At 40.5% G+C, this 23,073-nt stretch overlaps 2 protein-coding genes across 2 annotated transcripts; both read left to right on the top strand.

Annotated features, from left to right (window-relative positions):
- Positions 1-994: 994 nt before the first annotated feature.
- LOC308690371 (arrestin domain-containing protein 3-like) lies at positions 995-12,256 on the top strand (the record flags this gene model as incomplete). Its single annotated transcript, XM_081364773.1, has 5 exons — positions 995-1,279; positions 1,716-2,186; positions 10,884-10,980; positions 11,094-11,347; positions 11,915-12,256. The coding sequence occupies exons 1-5, from the start codon at positions 1,016-1,018 to the stop codon at positions 12,254-12,256; spliced, it is 1,428 nt and encodes a 475-aa protein (XP_081220899.1). The 5' UTR covers positions 995-1,015.
- A 1,942-nt stretch (positions 12,257-14,198) lies between these two features.
- On the top strand, positions 14,199-22,720 carry arrdc3a (arrestin domain containing 3a). The gene is made up of 8 exons (XM_081366015.1): positions 14,199-14,709; positions 17,133-17,214; positions 17,314-17,461; positions 17,577-17,679; positions 18,421-18,677; positions 19,439-19,601; positions 20,024-20,166; positions 20,278-22,720. The coding sequence occupies exons 1-8, from the start codon at positions 14,430-14,432 to the stop codon at positions 20,344-20,346; spliced, it is 1,245 nt and encodes a 414-aa protein (XP_081222141.1). The 5' UTR covers positions 14,199-14,429; the 3' UTR covers positions 20,347-22,720.
- The last annotated feature ends 353 nt before the right edge of the window (positions 22,721-23,073 follow it).

The raw sequence follows: 23,073 nt of genomic DNA, 5'->3' as shown, positions 1-23,073 counted from the left end.
ACTTAACATTGAAATCACTCGTGCCAGACGCTCTATTCGCGTTTGGTGTGAACGCAGCATGAGCGTGAGGGCAAGAGAGAGAGAGTGCCTGCGAGTGCGAGTGAGCGAGCGAGAGTGAGGTCTGCGGTCTTGGCCATTAGGTGATTTACGTTGTCAAATATGTTTAAACTTAAATAAACTACCTATACAAGTAGTTATGTCTCTTTGTATTAATTTGTCCTGTTGTTGACGTAATGCGCGTCATTGACAAAATGCGCAACCAGATGTTCGAATAGTTCGAATATTCATGTGTTTTTAGAGGGAATATTCGAACGTCATTTTTGAGCAATTTTGACAGCCCTACTATGTCATCCCAATCATGTTGCATTGTGGTCTAAATCTACCTGAAGTGTATATTGCATAGACTTGATCGCAAATCAAAAGAGGGGTTGAGGGTCTGTCCAAATAAACTTCCTTCGCCTATTTGACGAAGTTGAACGCACTTCAAAATGGTCATTGGACTCACACAATTTTAGTCCTGCAGTCTCTCCTAATGAACTGAGTTGTTAGATGAGGGAAGACATACAAAAATTGTGCTATATTGCTATAAACTGCTATAAAACAACTTGTCCTTCTCTTGTCAGACTTGTTGCTCGCTTGCTGTGTTTGCCATTGATCTTATTTGTTAGTATTTGGAGATTAGTCATTTTGAGTGATTTGAGAAAGTGTTTTGTGTGATTGCTTGTTTGGACATTTGTGATTACAACTAATGGCTTTTTACTGACGTTGATTTTAGTATTTGCCCTATACTGATTTGTTTGCTTGTCTTTGTAAATATTCCATTTGTAGGCTATATAATATTTAGGGAGTTTTGACTTTTTTTATTGTTTATGCTTAGAGAGTTAGGGAAATTGTATTTTCTTTTGTGAAGTTTGGTTAGAGGGAAATAAGTCTTGTTGGCTAAGTGAACTCTGAACTGAAAGATCTGTGCTGACCAGGTGTAGGAAGTGCCTCGCCCTTTTTTTTTTTTCAAAGCATGAACTTTGTCACTCCGGCTTCACCTATACAAGAACGGGAAGAGCAAGCCGGCTATGTAGCTGTCTTTGAATGTAGTGTAGGCCTACGTTCACAGAAACAAAAAATGTCAGGATCCATCAAAGTGCTCAGTCTTCATTGCAACAAGATTAATGAAAGCAATACGTTTACTAGTGGGGACATTGTGGAGGGGAAAGTTGTTTTGGAAGTGACCAAAGAAATAAACGTGGACAGTTTTTTTGTGAGGCTCACGGGAGATGCGAACGTACGCTGGTGTCACGGTTTGGGTTTTGTTTATTGTTCCTGGTTCTTGTCTGTCATGTGATCCCCTGTTCTAGTCATGTGATCTTGCCTTGTGTTCCCCTGTCTGTTGTCATTTTGTCATTGGTTGATTGTTTAAATGTTCACAGGTGTCCCTTGTCTCGTCATTAGTCCAGTATGTATTTAAGCCCTGTGTCTAGTTCAGTCTTTGTGAGTTCTTGATGTTGTTAAGTGGATGTTGGTTGTTCTGTTCCTGAGTCCTGTTCCCCGTTCCTGTATTTGAGTTTGTAAGTCTGGAGTTTGTTTAATAAAGTGAGCTGCATTTGGATCCTGCTTCCTCCATGTTTCAACCAAATCATAACAGAAGAACTCACCACAAAATGGATCCAGCAGTGGTTAGCAACCAGGCCCTGAGGAAATTCCTTTCTTCATTGTTTCAGGATGGCCAGCCCATTGAGAGATATGCGAGGGACTTTTTGACTTGCTGTCATCTGGGATCATTAGATGACATCCAGCTCATGGAGCTGTTTTGGAGCGGGTTGGATGATGACATTGCTCAATTTATGCCGGAGGACTATACCGGCTGGACCCTGGAGGGATATGTCGACCTGGCCCTCTCCTTGAGCGGTTTGGCATTTACTGTGGGCTTGGCTAATGAAACACCCCTTGAGCTCACAGTACCCCCAGAGCCCTCACCGCTGGTCCCGTCCAGTCCAGAGTCTTCACAGCTTCACGTCTCATGTGCCCAGCCTGAGAATCTTCACGTCACGCCAACCATCAAGCCAGCCACTGGATTGGTCTATGGCCGTCAAGGACTGGTTTCCAGCGTGGCCGATTCCCCGCTGATGTCAGCACATGCTGCCACAAAGGCCATCGTTCCAGGGACTCGTCCCGCCGAGCCTTGGCTCCACGTCAGCCCTGCCGAGACTGAGCTTCACGTCGCTTCTGCTGATCCAGAGACTGTTCACGTCGCTTCTGCTGATCCAGAGACTGTTCACGTCGCTTCTGTTGATCTAGAGACGGTTCACGTCGCTTCTGCTGATCCAGAGACTGTTCACGTCGCTTCTGCTGATCCAGAGACGGTTCACGTCGCTTCTGCTGATCCAGAGACGGTTCACGTCGCTTCTGCTGATCCAGAGACGGTTCACGTCGCTTCTGTTGATCTAGAGACGGTTCACGTCGCTTCTGTTGATCTAGAGACGGTTCACGTCGCTTCTGCTGATCCAGAGACGGTTCAAGTCGCTTCTGCTGATCTAGAGACGGTTCACGTCGCTTCTGCTGATCTAGAGACGGTTCACGTCGCTTCTGCTGATCCAGAGCTTCCCGCCAGTCCAGCCGAGCCTGCACTTCCCGCCAGTCCAGCCGAGCCTGCACTTCCCGCCAGCTCAGAGCCCTCTTCGCCGCTGGTCCTGCCCAGCTCAGAGCCCTCTTCGCCGCTGGTCCTGCCCAGTTCAGAGCCCTCTTCGCCGCTGGTCCTGCCCAGCTCAGAGCCCTCTTCGCCGCTGGTCCTGCCCAGCTCAGAGCCCTCTTCGCCGCTGGTCCTGCCCAGCTCAGAGCCCTCTTCGCCGCTGGTCCTGCCCAGTTCAGAGCCCTCTTCGCCACTGGTCCTGCCCAGCTCAGAGCCCTCTTCGCCGCTGGTCCTGCCCAGCTCAGAGCCCTCTTCGCCGCTGGTCCTGCCCAGCTCAGAGCCCTCTTCATCGCTGGTCCTGCCCAGCTCAGAGTCCTCTTCACCGCTGCTCCTGCCCAGCTCAGAGCCCTTTTCATCTCTGGTCCTGTCCAGTCCTGACCTGCCCTCGTCGCAGACCTCGTCCAGCCCTGACCTGCCTTCATTGCCTGTCTCATCCAGCCCTGACACGCCTTCGCCACCGGACTCCTCCTACCTGGCGCCTAAGTCCGTTAACCTCCCCAAGAAAATTTTGGGGGGGGGCAATAAGCCTTCACCGCCATGGCCACCCGAAGGGATTTCTTCACCGTGGCCGCCCGAAGGGTCTTCTCCGCCGTGGCCGCCCGAAGGGTCTTCTCCGCCGTGGCCGCCCGAAGGGTCTTCTCCGCCGTGGCCGCCCGAGGGGTCTTCTCCGCCGTGGCCGCCCGAGGGGTCTTCTCCGCCGTGGCCGCCCGAAGGGTCTTCTCCGCCGTGGCCGCCCGAAGGGTCTTCTCCGCCGTGGCCGCCCGAGGGGTCTTCTCCGCCGTGGCCGCCCGAGGGGTCTTCTCCGCCGTGGCCGCCCGAGGGGTCTTCTCCGCCCTGGTCCTCTGCACATCCTGATCCGCCCTGGCCACCCGCACACCCTGGTCTGCTCTGGTCCCCTGAACAGTCTGGTCCACCCACGCTTCATGGCCCAGGCCCGCCATTGCCATGTCCTGGATCTATTCCTCTGCACGGGCCTGGCCCTCCATCCCTCCCCCAAGACCGCCTCCGCTCCACCACCCTCCTGAACTTATGTTTTTGTTTTTATGGGCGTCGGGAGCCGCCCATAGAGGGGGGGCTATGTCACGGTTTGGGTTTTGTTTATTGTTCCTGGTTCTTGTCTGTCATGTGATCCCCTGTTCTAGTCATGTGATCTTGCCTTGTGTTCCCCTGTCTGTTGTCATTTTGTCATTGGTTGATTGTTTAAATGTTCACAGGTGTCCCTTGTCTCGTCATTAGTCCAGTATGTATTTAAGCCCTGTGTCTAGTTCAGTCTTTGTGAGTTCTTGATGTTGTTAAGTGGATGTTGGTTGTTCTGTTCCTGAGTCCTGTTCCCCGTTCCTGTATTTGAGTTTGTAAGTCTGGAGTTTGTTTAATAAAGTGAGCTGCATTTGGATCCTGCTTCCTCCATGTTTCAACCAAAACATAACAGCTGGACTGAAAAAACAGGTTTTGACGAAACAACCTACCGTGACCATGACAGATACTTCAAAATAAAGCAATACTTCATTCAAGAGAGCTCAGAGAAAGGTGAACTTACACAATATAAAATAATTATGCATAAATAATGACTATAAAAATGTATAGGCTATGTACCTGTCAAACGTTTGGAAACATTGCAATTTTAAATATTTTTGAAAGAAGTCTCTTAAGCTTTACCAAGGCATTTATTTCATCAAAAGTACAGTAAAAACAATAATATTGTGAAATGTTAGTACTTTTTTCTCTTTTAATAAATTTAAAAATGTAATAAAGTGATAAAGCATTCTGAAATAATTTGTATATGCAGATTTGCTGCTCAAGAAACATTAATTATAATTATCAATGTTATTATGAAATATTATTTATGTTTACATTCATAAACAGGAAATAATAAATCCTCGTAGCGAAATTACAAGCCATAGTATGGACAGATGCTTGAAAAAAAGAGCATTAAAGAATAAAGAAATTATGTAATAAGAATGAAAATAATATCTGACTAGTAGGCTATTTCTTACTGCTACAGGACAAGAAAGGAATGCCACACTTGTAAGTGGAGAAACTTGTAAGTAAGAGATTTTTTTATGCAGATTTCCACAATGTCTGCTATTTAATAAGTTACATTTATTGATTTATTGAAATGTAATTAGGCTATATATAAATAAATATAAAGTAAATATGTAGTATCTGTTAGGAGTTATTAAACAATGAAGCATCCATCTTGTTGTCCATCCAGTGAAGCAACACACATTATGTCAGAACACAACAGTTCAACAGTACACATTTCCTTATCAAAATAGTAGTCCACAACAAAAAAAAAATTATAAGTTACATAACAACAGAAAAGAGTGACAGTAAAAAGCTTGTTGAAAAAGTCACAATATCCCAACTCTCTTTTAACTCATATTATGCATTATGTTTCTCAGATGGACCAGTGATTAGACCAGGAAGTCATATTTTTCCATTCAGACTTCAGCTGCCTCAACAGTGAGTGATACAATACAATCTTCAAATATGTGCACAGTGAAATAATAACAATATTCGGCAGGTGTGATTCACAGCCCATTAACACAATGTACAGAATACATTCCCTAGTAAAAGCAAAACTGACTGTCAAATCATCATCCTCTGAAAAAGAAGATGCTAGTCATATTGACCGCATAGTAGCTTTAATAAAATCTATTATTTGCTTATTATTCTAGAATGCTTGCTTTAATGTGCTAATAGTAAAATACACTGAACAAAATTATAAACGCAACACTTTTGCCTCCATTTTTCATGAGCTGAACTCAAAGATCTAAGACTTTTTCTATGTACACAAAAGGCCTATTTCTCTCAAATATTGTTCACAAATCTGTGTTATTGAGCACTTTCCTTTGCTGAGATAATCCATCCACCTCACAGGTGTGGCATATCAAGATGCTGATTAGACAGCATGATTATTGCACAGGTGTGCCTTAGGCTTGCCTCAATAAAAGGCCACTCTAAAATGTGCAGTTTTATCACACAGCACAAAGCCACAGATGTCGCAAGTTTTGAGGGAGTGTGCAATTGGCATGCTGACTGCAGGAATGTCCACCAGAGCTGTTGCCCTTGAATTGAATGTTCATTTCTCTACCATAAGCCGTCTCCAAAGGCGTTTCAGAGAATTTGGCAGTACATCCAACCGGCATCACAACCGCAGACCACGTGTAACCACACCAGCCCAGGAACTCCACATCCAGCATCTTCACCTCCAAGATCGTCTGAGACCAGACACCCAGACAGCTGCTGCAACAATCGGTTTGCATAACCAAAGAATTTCTGCACAAACTGTCAGAAACCATCTCAGGGAAGCTCATCTGTATGCTCGTAGTCCTCATCGGGGTCTCGACCTGACTGCAGTTTGTCGTTGTAACCGACTTGAGTGGGCAAATGCTCACATTCGATGGCGTCTGGCACTTTGGAGAGGTGTTCTCTTCACAGAAGAATCCCGGTTTTCACTGTACAGGGCAGATGGCAGACAGTGTGTATGCCGTCGTTTGGGGGAGCGGTTTTCTGATGTCAACGTTGTGGATCGAGTGGCCCATGGTGGCGGTGGGGTTATGGTATGGGCAGACATATGTTATGGACAACGTACACAGGTGCATTTTATTGATGGCATTTTGAATGCATAGAGATACTGTGACGAGATCCTGAGGCCCATTGTTGTGCCATTCATCCACGACCATCACCTCAAGTTGCAGCATGATAATGCACGGCCCCATGTTGCAAGGATCTGTACACAATTCCTGGAAGGTGAAAACATCCCAGTTCTTGCATGGCTAGCATACTCACCGGACATGTCACCCATTGAGCATGTTTGGGATGCTCTGGATCAGCATATGTTCCAGGTCCTGCCAACATCGCACAGCCATTGAAGTGGAGTGGACCAACATTCCACAGGCCACAATCAACAACCTGATCAACTCTATGCGAAGGAGATGTGTTGCACTGCGTGAGGCAAATGGTGGTCACACCAGATACTGATTGGTTTTCGGATCTGTAAGCTCATGAAAAATGGGGGCAAAAACAAAAGTGTTGCGTTTATAATTTTGTTCAGTGTATGAACAGATATACTGTTATTCTGATTAAATTAAAAACCTATTATCATGCAAGTGACAATGGTTTTATTTACTTACTAATGCATATGTATTGCATACATTACCATATTATGCACTATATAATACTTGTCCGTTATTTGTGAAAAACTAAAGCTTTTTATTTTATCCTAGTTTCAGAAATATGCCTACATCTTTTAAAGGATATTATGGTTGGGTTAGGTATATCTTGATGGTAAAGCTGAAGAGGTCTTGGAAGCCAACATCTACTACATGTGGGGAGTTAACCTTTTTACCCAGGAATGATGGGACCAATGATCATTTACTGGTATGAATTATAATACCATGTTTTTTTTCAAGGGAACTTGCGCTGCGTCGATTGACGCTCTGGGCACGCTCTGTGTGATTACATCTTGAAGCACGTGTGTAATCAGTAGAGCCCGACCGATATGGATTTTTGGGCGCCGATGCCGATACCGATAAAAAAAAAGCCAGATACCGATATATCGGCCGATATTATTTATGTGTATATTATAATACAGTAGCAATATTATTTATGTGTATTATATTACAGTAAGTTTGGACACACATTACAATTGGTGTGTACAAACTTTTGATGGGTACTAGAGCCCGACCGATAAAGGATTTTGAAGGCTGATACCGGTACAAATATTTGTTGGTTTTAAAATCGGACGATATATATATTTTTTTTTTCAGAAACGCGCAACAAAACATTAACAGATTTCCCTAACATTAGTTATTTGTAGTTATTTATGAGTTTAACTAAAATAATATGATAATGCATTTTAAAAAGAAACTTGTTTCTTTTATTGTCACAACAGAACAGAGGAACATCAAAATATATTAAAGTTCTGATAAATAAAATGTATAAAAATACAAACTTAAGATTTTTTTTAAGACTAAACGTTTAGTCCTTTGAACAAAAACAACAATTTCACATTCAAATTGACAACAAATTCAAATTGTCATAATTTACTCTCTCAAGTTGTTTTTTTCTTCTGTTGAAAATAAGTTATTTGGATGAATGTGGGTAACCAAACAGTTGATGTACCCCAGTGACTTCCATAGTATATTTTTCTCCTTTGGAAGTCAATGGGAACCAGCTACTGTTCCACATTCTTAAAACTATTAATATTAGAAAAATATTAGAAGGAAATTAATACAGTTGGAACAACATTAGAGTACCTGTAAATAATGAGATAATTTTTATTATTGGGTGAACTATCCCTTTAAGGACAAGCGGCAATGTGTTTACAATTGCTACTGTCTGTTTAAGAGCTGAGCACGACACGTCTAATGTACACGCATTTGACAAGCGGACAACCGACATTGTTTATGTAAATCTTGTGTGTATTTAACAGTATTAGCACAATAATACTCGAAAGATAACTTAGTCCAGTATCCAGGCGCTGGTAGAAAGGCTTTTAGTGCATGTGAGCTTCACATGTACGCGCTGAGAAACGCACTCGTTAGAACAGCGCATCAGCATTTAAAATTAAATGTTTACCCGACAAAGCATTAAAGCACATGCACATTATGAACTTTTGTGAACTGCAGTGTTAACATTTTATGTGAATATAGCCTACGTCGCGTTGTTCCGCTTCACTCTCGGCTTATTTAACCGCAGCAAAACTGGACATGAGTCACGAATTTTGTCATCCTTATTTGAGTTAAGAGAACTGATAGGGATGTTCTTTTAATTGTTATTCAAGCAATGTATGTCTCGTGAGTCGTTACCAACTCACCATGAACACACTTCACCAATGATCTCACTCGCGGTTCTCTCTGCCCGACTCGGGCTGGATCAGCAGGTTGCAGAATGTGTGGCGCGTTATACACGAGTGTTGCCAACAGGGACGGTGTAGAGTGCCCTCTGGTGGACAAACTATACAACGGCAACACTCATAACATGGTTGAAGGGTGTTTCGTCCGTTTTTATTTTATTTTTGAAATATTAATTTATCGGCCGTTATAAATGCCGATACCGATAGTTTTGAAAATGCCTAATATCGGCCGATAATATCGGCCTGCCGATATATCGGTCGGGCTCTAGTAATCAGTCCAATGGTGTGGCGGAATGTCAGAGGCGGGTGACATCACGAACCAGGTAACTATAAAGCCTACCCAAATCAAGCAGCATTAGCTTCTGTGTCTTCAGTAACGGCTCTCTGTGAAACCATTTGTCTTATTTGATGTTGTCTGTCTATCAAAAAAAAGTACAATATGGCGAGTAAGCAGCATTTTAGAGTGCGTGTGCCCCCCTGCCCACGTTATCTTATGGGTGGGGACACACACAACCTTTGTGTTGTTTGTTTGGGTGAGGAGCATGCACGGTCAGCGCTCAAGGGCAATATTTTTCTGCCCTGGTTAAAGCACAGACACTGCAGCTATCTAATACTTCTGAAGAATTAGATGTTGTTAGTGTCGAGGCATGAGACTCGCCACCTCAGTCTCATGCTTATGAGGAGTTAGTTGAGGTTGTGATGCAGTCTGTCGCCAGGAAAAGCATTAACTGGCCTTAACTGAGGGGGTTGCTCTCCAAGATGTTTGCAATGAGGCAGGCTGGTCCTCACCGTACACATTTGTGAGGTTCTATTCTTAGAACCTGGACTCTAAACCAGGGTCCCAGGTGCTCTCGTCCTAGTGCCTCTCTTCACAATTTCAAACAGGACAGTCACTTCTCGCTATTGTGGCGTTGGTATAGACATTCCCTAGCGTCAATCGATGCAGTGCGAGTTCCCTTGAAAAGGAACGCCTCAGTTACGACTGTAACCTCGGTTTCCTGAAGAGGGAATGAGACACTGCGTCACCTCGTCATACCTCCTACATGCCTGTCAGAGACTTACTTCAGACTATCAAGAAGCTAGCGCTGCTTGGTTTGGGCAGGCTTTATAGTTTTTTGGCAGTCCCTCCAGGATTTCACGATTTTTTTTTGTGGTTTTGCTGAGTCTGTAGCGGGAGAGAGAGGACGGAACAGAGCGGAGCGTAAGTAGGTCAAGTGCAGATGATGAACACCTGTGTCTGATTTCAGTAATTGGCGTGGAGAGACCGGATATAAGCCGGAGTGGGACAAAGAGAGAGAGAGAGAGAGAGACGAGCTGTGACCTCGTGTGTGCTGCTGAACCTGACAAGAGTCATCGAGAGAATATTCTGAGTTATTGTGTTTTGTGGCTGTGCTTTGTGCATGGTGAACACGCTTTGTGCGCACATTTTGTTTGTGAGAAACGTGAATGAAGCGAGCGTCCCAGCTCAAGCTAACCCCTGTCTTCTTCCTTCCTTATTATTCCTGAACTGAACCTAATCACAGACTGATTTTGTGGTGGTAATTTCCAGGAATTTGTGAAAAAATTTGCAATTTTCTTTCTCTGCTGTCTATGACTAATATAGGCTACGGCCGCGCCCCCTTGGCGGGCTCTGACATGTAATGGCGTGTAAGAGGCGCCCGCGCCATTGGATGTGCAGTTGCCGCAGCACAACCAATGAGTGAGGAAAAGGAGTTTCCCCTTTTCCCGCAACATCTGTATCCAAGTAAACATGCATTGAAACTTTAATTATACTAGAGAAATTTCAATTGGGTGATTATAATTTAATGTTTTGTGAGGTCTTTTTCATTTTTGTGATTATTTTGCAGTTAAATTAGGAATTATGCAGGATCGCAAAAAATGCGACAATTTGTTGATTTTGCGTTGTATTCAGCGATCGCGGAATCGCGGAAAACTGGAGGGACTATTTTGGTTCGTGATGTCACACGCCTCTGACGTTCCGCCACACCATTGGACTGATTACACATGTGCTTCAAGACGTAATAACGCAGAGCGTTCCCACAGCGCCAATTGTCGCACCACAAGTTCCCTTGAAAGGGAACTAGAATTACATTTCCTCTAAAAGCAAATAATTTGCTAAAGCCTCTAAGTCCGTCTAACGGTTTTCTTTAATATTAACATTTTTATCAGGTTGCTATGTATACTACCTAAGTACCAACATTTCTGAATGGGCTGAGGCTATATATATATATATATATATATATATATATATATATATATATATATATATATATATATATATATATATATATATATATATAATTATTATTTTTTTTTTATTATTATTATTTTTTCATACAGCAACCACAATCTGGCACACAAGACAAGAAGATGAAACTATTCAGCTCAGGGAAAATGTCATTGACTGCAACAACAGACAAAACTGGCTATATGCAAGGTGACCTCTGTAGTTCAAAGCTGCATAAACTGAAGAGTCTATGCCAATTTCAGTATGTCTATTTTTTATTACTGATAGCCTTTGTTGTCTCTAATTCCTCATTATTGCTGCAGGTGAAACAATCACAGTTTTTGTTGATATTGACAACTCTTCATCTCGTGACGTCAAGTTAAAGTACAGCCTCATCCAGCAACAGATGTTCCTTGCTGGCAGAACAACTAAAAGAAAATTATACATAGTTCACGAGACTACAGATTGCATACCATCTGGAGAAAAGCAAAAATTTATAGTAAACCTGAAGATTCCACGTGACCTGACTGTCACAACTGAAAACTGCAGAATTATAAATGTGCATTACCAACTCAAGGTGCTATTTCATCTTCCTTAGTTGACATTTTTAAAGGGATAGTTCATCCAAAAAAAAAAAAAAAAATTCTGTCATCATTTACTCACCCTCATGTCATTCTAAACGTTTCTTTCTTTCTTTCTTTTCTTTTCTTTCTTTCTTTCTTTGTTTCTTTCTTTCTTTCTTTTCTTTCTTTCTTTCTTTCTTTCTTTCTTTCTTTCTTTTCTTTCTTTCTTTCTTTCTTTCTTTCTTTCTTTCTTTCTTTCTTTCTTTCTTTCTTTCTTTCTTTCTTTCTTTCTTTCTTTCTTATGCGGAAGACAAAAAGACAAAATCATTCAATCATTCTTTTGTGTTTGAAGAAACAACATTTTGAAACAACACCAGGGTGAGTAAATGATGACAGAATTTTCCGTTTTGACAGAACTAATGTTCACAAATTTCGCAAATGTTTGTTACGTCATGTAGTAAAAGTCGACATTGAGTGCAAAAGATGACTTCCTATATAAAAGAGTAAAGCAAAAATAAATAATTTGATCTGTTTTCTCTCTCTTCCAGTTCACTTGATTTCTGTACACAATTGTCTTTCAGGTCTCTCTGGATGTGTCTTTTTCTTCAGAGCCAAAAGTCAAATTCCCTGTGGTTATTCTTCCAGCTGACCAACAATGTCCTCCCTGGCAAGGCCCACCTGGGGGATTCCAGCCATATCTGCCGCCTCAGCCTAACCTTGTGCCCTATCCTGGTGAACAACCACCACCATATGCAGAACTTTACCCCAATCTGAATGACCCTTCAGCGCTGCCCTATCCAGGAGCTGCTGCAGGGCTTTACCCAAATCCAAATGCCATGCTGCCTGTTTTCTATCCGACTCAATCTGCACCCGTTTATGATCCAAATCAAAGCACTAAAGAATCCTCTCCTAATGTGCCTTAGTCTTCTTCACCAGAAAAACTTCTGACTACAACTTCTAATGTAAATTATAACTTCATGGTTAATCTAATCTATTGTGATTAATAAACAAGGACTTTTCATTTTACAGGGAATGTAGCTCTAGATGTAGATGTTACAAAAAACTTTATCCCCGACCACTCAAACTATTTAGCTAAATCTGATATATGCTGTATTGATACTGTGTTCTTTTTAGGACATTTGTTTTGTTTTCCATTGTCTGGTATTGTTTGTGTTTGATGTAGTTGTTATCTACTGTTACTGTAGTTTGTTATTGGAATTATTATTATTTGGCTCTCAACATACACACATCTTTAGGCATCAAATGTCCGCCATACTCTAACTACCTATTTAAGATTAGTCTCACATATAAAGTCTAAGTATTAGGCTACAATAAAACTTGGCGCTTGGAACTTTCAAGCATCTTAGCACTAACTTATCAAAGAAATTGGACTGTTCTTCATCAAAAAAGGCAGAAGCTAAACAGATAAACCCAAAATGTTTTACATTTTAGTTGTGATCATGCATCTATTTCACCAGGCATTGGTAAATTCAAATGAAATTTTGAACATTTTGTACATCCCCACCCCATCTGCATACAAAGTAATGTCAACAGCCCAACCCTTGTTTACTTTTCTCTACTGAGCATTTCAACAATTTCTTCTAGTTTATTACAGTTCATTTTTGAAAATTGTGTTGTGTTGTTCAGCCATGTGCACTCACCAGGTAAACATTTTCAGAGTCTAAAGACACGTTTACTCTAACATGAACATTAGTTGCTAAAGTGTTTTATGTTAACATTTTAGCAACTCACTTTTCTCAAGGACCTGTAACCTACTTGTCATTGTAAGTCACACTGAAACAAAAAACATCTGCTTTGAAAAATAAGTTAATTTAAACATATAGTTCAGCTCCAACCAGGGAAATTATAATTAGGCTATATTGTTTATAACTTCAATTGGTTTCGAATTACAGTTGTCCAATAAACCACTAGAGGGCAGCAGAATCCATCGTAATTCGTTCACACACAAGCGACTAAAGCAAGACATAGAAAGAACGCAAGAGTTTCTGCAGCCGCAGGGTGGAGCATTAGTTTTCACAACTTGAACCAACATGTCCTGTAGGTCTAAATCTGCTAGTGAAATTATAAAAATCAACCTCATCTATAATATGATCTCAGTATTCTTTCTGCTTCTTCTCCTTATGCCATCTTTACAAAGGAAACCGAAGCTCGCCGTGGATTACACACAAAACACAGATGCTTTAAAACAGGAATAACAGTTGTATTGCATTAATATTTTAAATATGAAACTAAGAATATAGAAATATGAAATAAAAAATTGGGAGAAGGATATTCCTGTTTAAGTTGGCCCAATATCTGGAAATAAATATCGAAAAGGCAAACTCGGTTCATATTTTGTGGTTTAAAGCTGGTACCAATTAGCATCAATTCATCTTTAACTAAATGCAACACGGCAGCATGCCATGAAAATGCCATCACTGACCTCCAGGTAAATCTCTTTATCAATATCAGATATTTTTTTCTGCATTGAGGCACACGGTAATTTTTTTTAAATAAAAGCAATATTTTGAATAAAAACACTGCATTATTTAAGTCATCATATGTTGGAAAATAACAAATAAAGGTGTTTCATGTTCGTGTTGTGCATTCCCCTTGAGTAAACAGAGCCCAAATTCACTTATAACATATTACTCTATAACCAAACTGTTTAGATATTGATGTGGAGCTCTACCTAAACGTGTGAAAGATGTTTAGACTTCCACGTATTCTTTTAATACATTGCTCAGCTGTTCGCTGTTATTTGTCTCCTGAGTCCCCGGTCAAAGAACTTACTGCACAAAAAGCGGAAGAAGGGGGACGGATAAGAGAGTTATGCGCATGCGCACTAACTTGTTTTTCACAAGAGCAGCGCTTAAAGTGAGCCGGTGGCGAAATCTCGCTGTCTTTCATTGCAGACCATCAAGCCTTCGCCGAGACGCGATAACAGCATCTTTTGCTGTTATTCAGCTCTCGCAGCTCAATGACACTATCCAGTGTCAGCTCTCGCTTTTTTTCATAAGAGATTATTTTCATAGACTTTGGCCGTGTGATTTGTTTTTGTCTACAAAACTTTGTACATTTTATTTTCTTGCCACCATGGTGCTAGGAAAGGTAAAGAGCTTCGTTGTAAGCTACGACTGTCTAAATGACAGCAATGTCCCTGTTTTCTCAAGTGGGGACTCCGTCTCAGGAAGAGTTATTATTGAAGTCACAGGGGAGATTCGTGTGAAGTCACTTAAAATACATGCAAAAGGATTTGCAAAAGTTCGTTGGACAGAATCACGAAATGCTGGATCCAACACTGCCTACACTCAAAATTATACAGAAGAAGTGGAATATCTGAATCATAGAGACATCCTTATTGGCCACGAAAGAGGTAAGAATACAGATCAAACATGCTCTCAGTGTAGATTTGTTCCGAAAAGAGCAGTTGAATGTAACGTTACTGGTGGGATGGATGCTCAGTGGTCCAGGATGACATGACATACTTTGGATGCTGCACAGTACTTGTTGACCGGTGTATCTGTAACGTTATACAGTACTGTGTTCATGCATATGCATTTATTTTCTCTATCGATTGTTTTGATGTATTCATTTGTTGGATTCGATTGGCTTATTAACGAAAAATACACCATATACATGGAACATTACATGGCAGACTCATTATCAGTCATTAAAAAATAATAATTTGGCAATACACATGGGTGCTTAATTTTCACTATTCCGTTTAGATCGCATAAATGCGTGATATTCAGCACATTTATTTATTTGATTCTGGACTACACTTCAACATTCTTTCAGGTGTCAGTGACAGCTTGAATGAATGAATGGTGGCCACACAGTTTGCTCATCTCATGCTACAGCCTTATTAAAAACGAGATTCGTCTTCGGTGCTCTACCTCTATACATTTCTTTTGGAAAAAGCTACGTGCATACATTTCATATAATATCACAGTAAGGACATATCTTTCGGCATAATGTCTTAAGTTTCCACCCATTGTTAGAAGCGGTTCAATCCTGTTTTGATGCAGTGTCTGGCCGTTCTTGTCTCTGATTGGTGGAGGCGCCAACGTGTCTTCTGTGACATCATGCTTTTGCGGAAAGTGAGAAAAACAGCAACTTTGCACCAGTGGCTGTAGTATGCAACCTTGCACATACAGTGGCTATTACATTTAAATGCATTCAGTGGTCCAGTAATGTTGTTCCATAAAACGTCATTGCTGACTGACAACCTCGCTGCATAATGTTCTTGCATATTGGACTTTTCACATTTGAAATTAGCCAGGGTCGTACACAATTTTAGAGTAATCGTATTCCTATCAACTGGTTTCACACTGTACATTTATAAACCCTCATTTGCATATTTATGAGGTCGAAAACCTTTATTGTACTAATACAGCTCTCGACCTGTTTTGATAACTGCAAGTCTTTCGGTAGAAGTGTGTCCGCTCTGGCTGTTTTAGCCACATAAAACGTTTGCTGAAAAGCAAAAACCACCGTCTCCTTTTAACCAATTCTGTTCGACATTTTCAATTTTCTCTCCGCGCGTTCCACAGTTTCTGCAACTGTACAGAGCTCATGAATATTTAATGAGGTTTAGCACCGAGGCAGTTCATTGGTTGTCTGTTACCAAACAACTTGATGTAACGTTCTACCGCTGCATTGTTCATTAAACTGACTGAGCAGGACTTCAAAACACAGGGTTACAAAATTACAAGTGTGAAACGTTGCTTTACCGAGGGGGAAATGTGACTTCAAGAATACATCCAAATTGTATAATAACTTTTTCCATATTCAGTCACTTTTTTTTTTGTTGTTGTTGTAAAGTTTTGGTTAGCCTGAGCTGGCTTCTGGTACAGAACGAGCCAGTCAATGTTTGAATGTTGAAACTTATTCGTTGTATACGAATCAAGTAGTGCATGTAATGACTGTTAGTTGCATGCGTTTTGTAATTTGAAAGAAATTCTTTCCCCTGTAAAGTTCTAATCTAAATAATGTGTCTAATTGTCACTTTGCTGTTTCTGTATGAGTAATTGGTTACAATAAAGATCAATTTATAATGGAAACTGGTCGGTTTTTTTGTCGTTTCTGATTGCTGGTGTTTTATTTTATTTTATTCATTTATGTATTGGTCATAATTCTCTCACGTGTTTTGCTGAATGGGAGAACGCTCGTGAAGTCCACGCCGCAGCACACGAGTAGATTTACGCGCGCGCTCGCCGCCGCACACTAAATACGTAATGAGCGCTCCGGCACAGGGAAGCAGTTGGCTCCGGTTTAGTCCGGTCTTCTCTTGCTGGAGTCTGCCTTTGATTGACAGCTCCGTACTTGTTTACCATAGCTCCGCTAAGCTGAATGGAGTGCTGGCTGCTGAGCTGGCAAAACGAAAGCCGCGGTGCTTTTTTTGTGTTACACAAACATTATTTAACATTGGAATTTTGTTTCACATTTACCTTATGTTTCATGTGAACTGCAGTAGATCTTACGAGTATGTATCCCATTCAGAATAAATACTGAAACTTAATACACATGTGCCTCAAGTGCAATAATTATACATGTGGTTTAAACGCTTATGATTCATGGGTAAAATATGGGCTAATTGTAATGCATATGATTTTCTGGGGTTTATGAGAATCATACTACTTGTTTTATCAAAGTGTGCTTATGTTTACATTTAAGCATTTGGCAGAAGTATCATGCCTTATGTGTTTTAATAAGTTAGATCATGTAACAAACAAGAAGATGATCAATGCTTTGGCAGGTAAGGTATATTTGGAATATTGTTCTCTTCTGTTTCAGATGATGATAACTCTGAGGAGGGACTTACCACTATTCATTCAGGAAGACATGAGTATGCATTCAGCTTTGAGCTTCCACAAACGTGAGTTTTGGTCAGATGTGCCACCAAAGCTAATAATTGTTCATCTGTACTGTATGTTATAATTCTTATTTGTATTTTCTTTGTGTCATGCATATGCAGACCTCTGGCTACCTCGTTCGAAGGGAAGCATGGCAGTGTGCGATACTGGGTAAAGGCTGAGCTGCACAGGCCTTGGCTTCTGCCCATGAAGACCAAGAAAGAGTTCACTGTCTTTGAACACATCGACATCAACACTCCTCTCCTGCTGGTGAGTGTTCGCATCATTTGCATCCCTGTATTCGTCCTGATTCATCAATGCAATGTTGAAGAATAACCATTCATGGTTCTTGCATTCTAAAGTTTTGGTATTCTACTTTGCACAGTCTCCTCAGGCAGGAACTAAAGAAAAGACGCTATGCTGCTGGTTTTGCACCTCAGGTCCAATCTCCTTAAGTGCCAAAATTGAACGGAAGGGTTATACTCCAGGTAAATCTTCTGACAGTTAATATTTTCACTAGACATTTGGAACCCCACTGTAATTTTACATGATACTAGTGTTGCATCAAATGATTATTTTCGATTGATCGGTCAATTATTTCTTCGATTAATCCAAAAAGAAAAAGAATAATAAATAATAATGTCAATTTAAAAAGTAAATTAATTTGTATCCCTTATTTACAAAATTGTTATACCACACATACTGCCCAGTGTTGTCCCCCAAACAATGTGCAATCTGAAGGCAATAGAAACAAATAGGCCTATATTGACTTAAAATTTTAAATTCAATTAGAAAATATAATTAGAAATGAAAAATGTCCCTTTTACTGTTGCTGTCATTAAAAATACAATTACTTGTGTCTCATGTTGAATTTCAAAATTGCATTTAATGTGTAAAAGCAAATATTTAGAATAATGTATATTTTATTTATTTTATATATTTGTCTGAATTATTGTGCTATTCTTCTCTCATCCGTCAAAGTACATGACGTGGCAAGGCACATTAAAATTATTAATGTCCATACTGAACTGTTTTGTCCATAGAAATGCGTTATTCACTATTGTAAAGTGACATGATTGGCAGATGTTTTGGCCAGGCTGGATTAATCTTTTTCTCAAATTTGTTGTTGATTATTTTCATTAGCGATTTGATCGATTCATTGTTGCAGCTCTACATGATACCCCTTGATACTTTTTGAAACATTAACAATACATCATTTCTTTACACAGGAGAGTCCATTCAAATCTTTGCAGAAATTGAAAACTGTTCATCGCGTATGGTTGTGCCAAAGGCTGCCATTTACCAAACGCAGACCTTCTTTGCCAAAGGGAAGATGAAGGAGATCAAGCAATTGGTGGCCAACATCCGAGGGGAGTCGCTTTCCTCAGGCAAGACGGAGACATGGAATGGAAAAATGTTGAAAATCCCTCCTGTATCACCCTCCATCCTCGACTGCAGTATCATTAGAGTGGAGTACTCACTCATGGTAAGTGCTTTTTTTTTTTTTTTTTTAGATTACCGATCATCTCTACATGTTGCCGGCATTTTATATAGCTTAAAAATGTTAATAATGTAGTAATTTCAGAGCTTTGTCAATTTCAAGCAGCTAAAGGATCAGTTCCTTGAACACCCATATGCTTTCCACCCATGCAGCTCCATTAGCGATAAGGAGATTATGCCAAGTTCTCCTAGCACATACTGATAAGAAGATCAGCCTAAAAATATCTGATGAAATTCAGGCCATTGAGTGATAATGACCTATTAACCCCACAAACCAATCTGTCATCGCTCATATCTGAATATTAGAGTTTACTATTTCAATCCATCATGAATACATAAATAACGTTGTTATATTATTTCCTCCTACAATTTATTTAGTTTCTTGCCTTTTGGCAAAAGCATCTAAAGTGTCTAAAATACTCTGGCACAATGATTGGGTCATCCCTACTTTTTTTTTTTTAAGCAGGATCCTTGTTTTCTCAGAAAACTGAAATCATGACTCATCAAATACTGTTTCAGGGTCCAAGTCTCTATTCCGTTTAGCCATTTATTTACGAAAATGAAATTTTGGTATGGAGATAAAGGTTAGGATCATGATATTAGCACCGTTTGTTTGCTTTTGGGATACGGAGAAGCATTTGGACCTGGAAACAGTGACAACCAGATGGTTTTACCAGTCATATTTACAAATCAAGGTGCACTATTTGTGAAATGATTAACCTAAAATCCCAATATTATTATCTGCAGGTGTATGTAGATATCCCAGGAGCCATGAACCTATATTTAAACCTGCCCCTGGTTATTGGCACCATCCCCCTCCATCCTTTTGGTAGCCGTACATCTTCTGTGAGCAGTCAGTGCAGCATGACCATGAGCTGGTTAGGCATGGCCCTCCCTGAGAGGCCTGAAGGTAAGGAACTCTGCACGATATTGCCTGCTCATCCCCTGGGTTGTCAATTAAAGGAATAGTTCACTTAAAAAATGAAAATTCTGCCATCATTTACTCACCCTCAAGTTGTTTCAAACCTGTATGAATTTCTTTCTTCTGCTGAACACAAAGGAAGATATTTTGAAGAATTTCGGTAACCAAACAGTTGATGTACCTGTAATTCATACAGGTTTGAAACAACTTGAATGATGAAGTTTTCCAGATTTTGTATATATGGAGGTCAAGTGATTTGAATCTTGACTTACAGAGAAAGAACTTGTTGCACAGTGTTCTTTAAAATAAGACACCAAAAGAGGAAGTGGAGAGAACATTGTATGCAGAGAAGAAACAGATATCATGGTTGGCATCGCTACAGCATTAACATTTGCTTTTGCTGTACGCAGCTCCTCCAGCCTATGCAGAGGTGGTCACAGAAGAACAGAGGCATGGCTGTCTGGATGTGTCGTCAGGACGGGAGAACTTTGAAGGGCCATTATTGGCCTACATCCAGGAGTTCCGCTTCCGACCCCCTCCACCCTACTCTGAGGTAAGCTTTTTGACGGGTAAAATGTTTATATTTTTATCAGGAGGCAGCCTTCAGCCATGTTTACATGCATTGGACTCACGGCAGCTGTTTTTCTGTCCCCCTCTCCATCAGATTGATCCACATCCAGATCAAGCCACATCGACCGCGGAGCAGAGACTCGACACCTGCCCATCACGTTGAGAAATGCATGGAACGAGTCCAAAGTGGTTGGGCTTTAGGAGCTTTCACTTTTGTTTATCTCCAGATGACAGCGATTGTTTGCTTCGCTGTCACCACCGAGAGAAAACAAACCTCTATGGAGAAATCCGTTCGTAAGGGTGCAGGAAGTCACTGGCAAATTACCCGACCCAGAGATTGCCCCCGTAACCCCCCCGACCCGTGGATGGGACACACCCCACCGGACTAAGCCTGGAGAGCTTTGTCAATGTAGTCACTTTTCTCATGCTTTTCATTAAAAGTTGACAAAAGAACATGCAGACCTTGTCCGAGATCTGAAGAGAAAGGCAAGAAAACACTACGACCGCAGCCATTCGCAGTACAGCTGAGAGAAACTCGTCATTCTCTTATCTCAGTTTTTGATTTCTGTTTGCACATGTTTGCTTTCCTCGATTTGAGTTTTAAAATCACTGATTGTTTTAGTTCAGTTTTCTTGGATTAAGAGATTACAGGCTTATAACAGTTTCGCTTGAGCCGCACAAATTACAAAGAACACAGAAAACAGATTCTGAGGAATAACAGATTGAATGGACTGACGTAATGCACTGATCTTGTTCAAGCTCTTTTGAGGTCTGTCGTTTTCATTGATTGTGTTTCCTCAGTCGATAATCTGCTCTTGGTAACATGCTGTCTGAAAGCTTTTGCGACGTTGCCTTGCCAACTCATAACCCAAGAATGGCATTTGTTTAGTTTTTCCTGTTCAAATGGACTTCATTTTCGGTTCTAAATGTAGAACCTTTCAGCCAAACGTGGTTTGCTTGGTGTTAAATTTGTTGCACGTTGTTTGGTAGAGGAGCAAAAGTCCAGGACATGGTGTTCATGTGTGTGATCGGAGCAGAGAGATAAAACAGGGTGGGGCCTGGGCAGGATGCCTGAAAAGTTTGTGGCCTTTCTGTTCGTAGTGTGTAGCGGTGCAAGCTTCGAGATTGCACTGCCTGAAGAAAAGCACTCAGTCTCAGGTCATCTCACTTGCCAAATGAAAACAAAAACAGTGCATATTATGTTTCAGTTGCACTGTTTCAGTTCAAGGAAGGAGACTATAGAAGGAAATTCAGATTCAATATTGAAAAACTGATTCAATAAAGAGAGGAGGAGATATGCACAAAGATGCAAGGCAGCTTTCAAAGACTTGTGACATTCCCTTTTTGTCCTGCTGCACCGGCGGACTTACATTTGACGTAATGTTTCTTCAGACCAGTGAAGCCAGACATGACCCAAAGAATGGCACAAATGCTTAAAAAGCCAAGTTGTAAAGCAAAACGAGGACTCTGGATCTTATCCAGAGACATCCGAATCCAGTTGAAATGAGTTGTACATTTGTTTTTAAAACTCATTCGACTACAAAAGTAGTTTAGGCTCTGATCATGCTTGGCCCTCATTAAGCAATTTTTTTTTTTTTTTTACTGAATTGAAACCACAAGTCTGCTCATGTCTGGTTGAGGTCTGGAGAAATGTTGGCATTCAACCATTTAGCTGTGTAGTTGAAGACGTGTTTGGATTTATAGAATTAGTCATTATTTGTGCGCACAGTGTGTTATAAGTTCATCTCTAATGTGGTGGTGGTGGTTATGATTCAGCAGTTTTTGAAGCAAAGTGATCTTAACATAGTGGCCTTGATGAAGTACTGATCTTAACATTCTTAACATCCTATTTGTTATCCTTTTATTCCTACAGATTGGGGTTTAGTTTAAAAGGACAAAAAGGGAAAACCAAAAAGTCCTTCAAAGCGAGCAAGCATGGATCATGCCACTTTTGATTTGAATGGGTTTCGGTTTTCAGTTATGGGTTTTGATGAATACTTATGGGCATTCAGTGTTTGTTTTTCAAGCAAACTAACTAATATAGATCCTCTCGTCTCAATTAATATGGGAACAATAGCTGTAGCACACCTTAGAGAAATTGGTCATCCAAAAACTCAAGAGATTATTATGAGAAAAAAATGATTTGCTTCTCTGTTGTGTTTTACAGTTTAAAATGGAACCAAAATTGGCTACTAATGAAAGAATAAGCTTAAGCACAAAAAGAAAAGAGCTTCTTTTTGTGGTCGGTCAATACTATAGTCTAATGCTTGGCCTTCCGTGTAGTCCAGTGTTAAAGCTAAACTCTTGACTCTGTCAGGAAACACCTTTAATGGAAATATGTTATGTTTTAGAAATTAAGTGCAATATTTCTTGAGTTTATTTTGACTCAGTGGTATATTTTGTCTTATTTCAATGTGATTTCATTTCAGAGATCATTATGAACATTTGATAATGATCGAAATGTATGTCTGTATTGGTTTTAACTTTTGTCTTAGTTCTTCCTTGGAAATAAATAAACTAAATAAAATAAAATCCCTTACTTCTGCTGTACTTCTGGTTTATTTTTTATATGTTGATATTGGTGCATAAAAGCAAACAGGCTACTGCCCAGAATTTAAAACATCAGCAAAATCTCTTGTATGAAATATGGACATGTTGTGCCCCCCCCAATAAAACCAATTCAGTGGAAACTCCACCCTGCAACTGACTCTAAAGATTTCATTTGTTGCCTAGACCAAACTCTACTCTCTAACTCTACCCTTTACCCTGACTTAAACTAATTTAGAATATTTTGTAATAATTGATGATCTAATTTAGTGCTCATAAGGATCCTTTTCTTTTTTTTCACATTTACTCCTTTGCATTGCTGTTGCTTTAAGTAGATCATTTC

Source organism: Scardinius erythrophthalmus (assembly GCF_964197995.2).
Source record: "Scardinius erythrophthalmus genome assembly, chromosome: 5".
NCBI lineage: Eukaryota > Metazoa > Chordata > Actinopteri > Cypriniformes > Leuciscidae > Scardinius > Scardinius erythrophthalmus.
The sequence above is the reverse complement of the archived record's forward strand: the minus strand, read 5'-3'. Positions and strand labels throughout refer to the sequence as shown.

Bases quoted from the DNA above. Each gene is read 5' to 3' on its own strand.
- arrdc3a (XM_081366015.1), top strand. From the start codon at position 14,430: ATGGTGCTAGGAAAGGTAAAGAGCTTCGTTGTAAGCTACGACTGTCTA. The intron at 14,710-17,132 runs GTAAGAATACAG...CTTCTGTTTCAG, and splicing joins CCTTATTGGCCACGAAAGAG to ATGATGATAACTCTGAGGAG. The intron at 17,462-17,576 runs GTGAGTGTTCGC...TACTTTGCACAG, and splicing joins TCAACACTCCTCTCCTGCTG to TCTCCTCAGGCAGGAACTAA.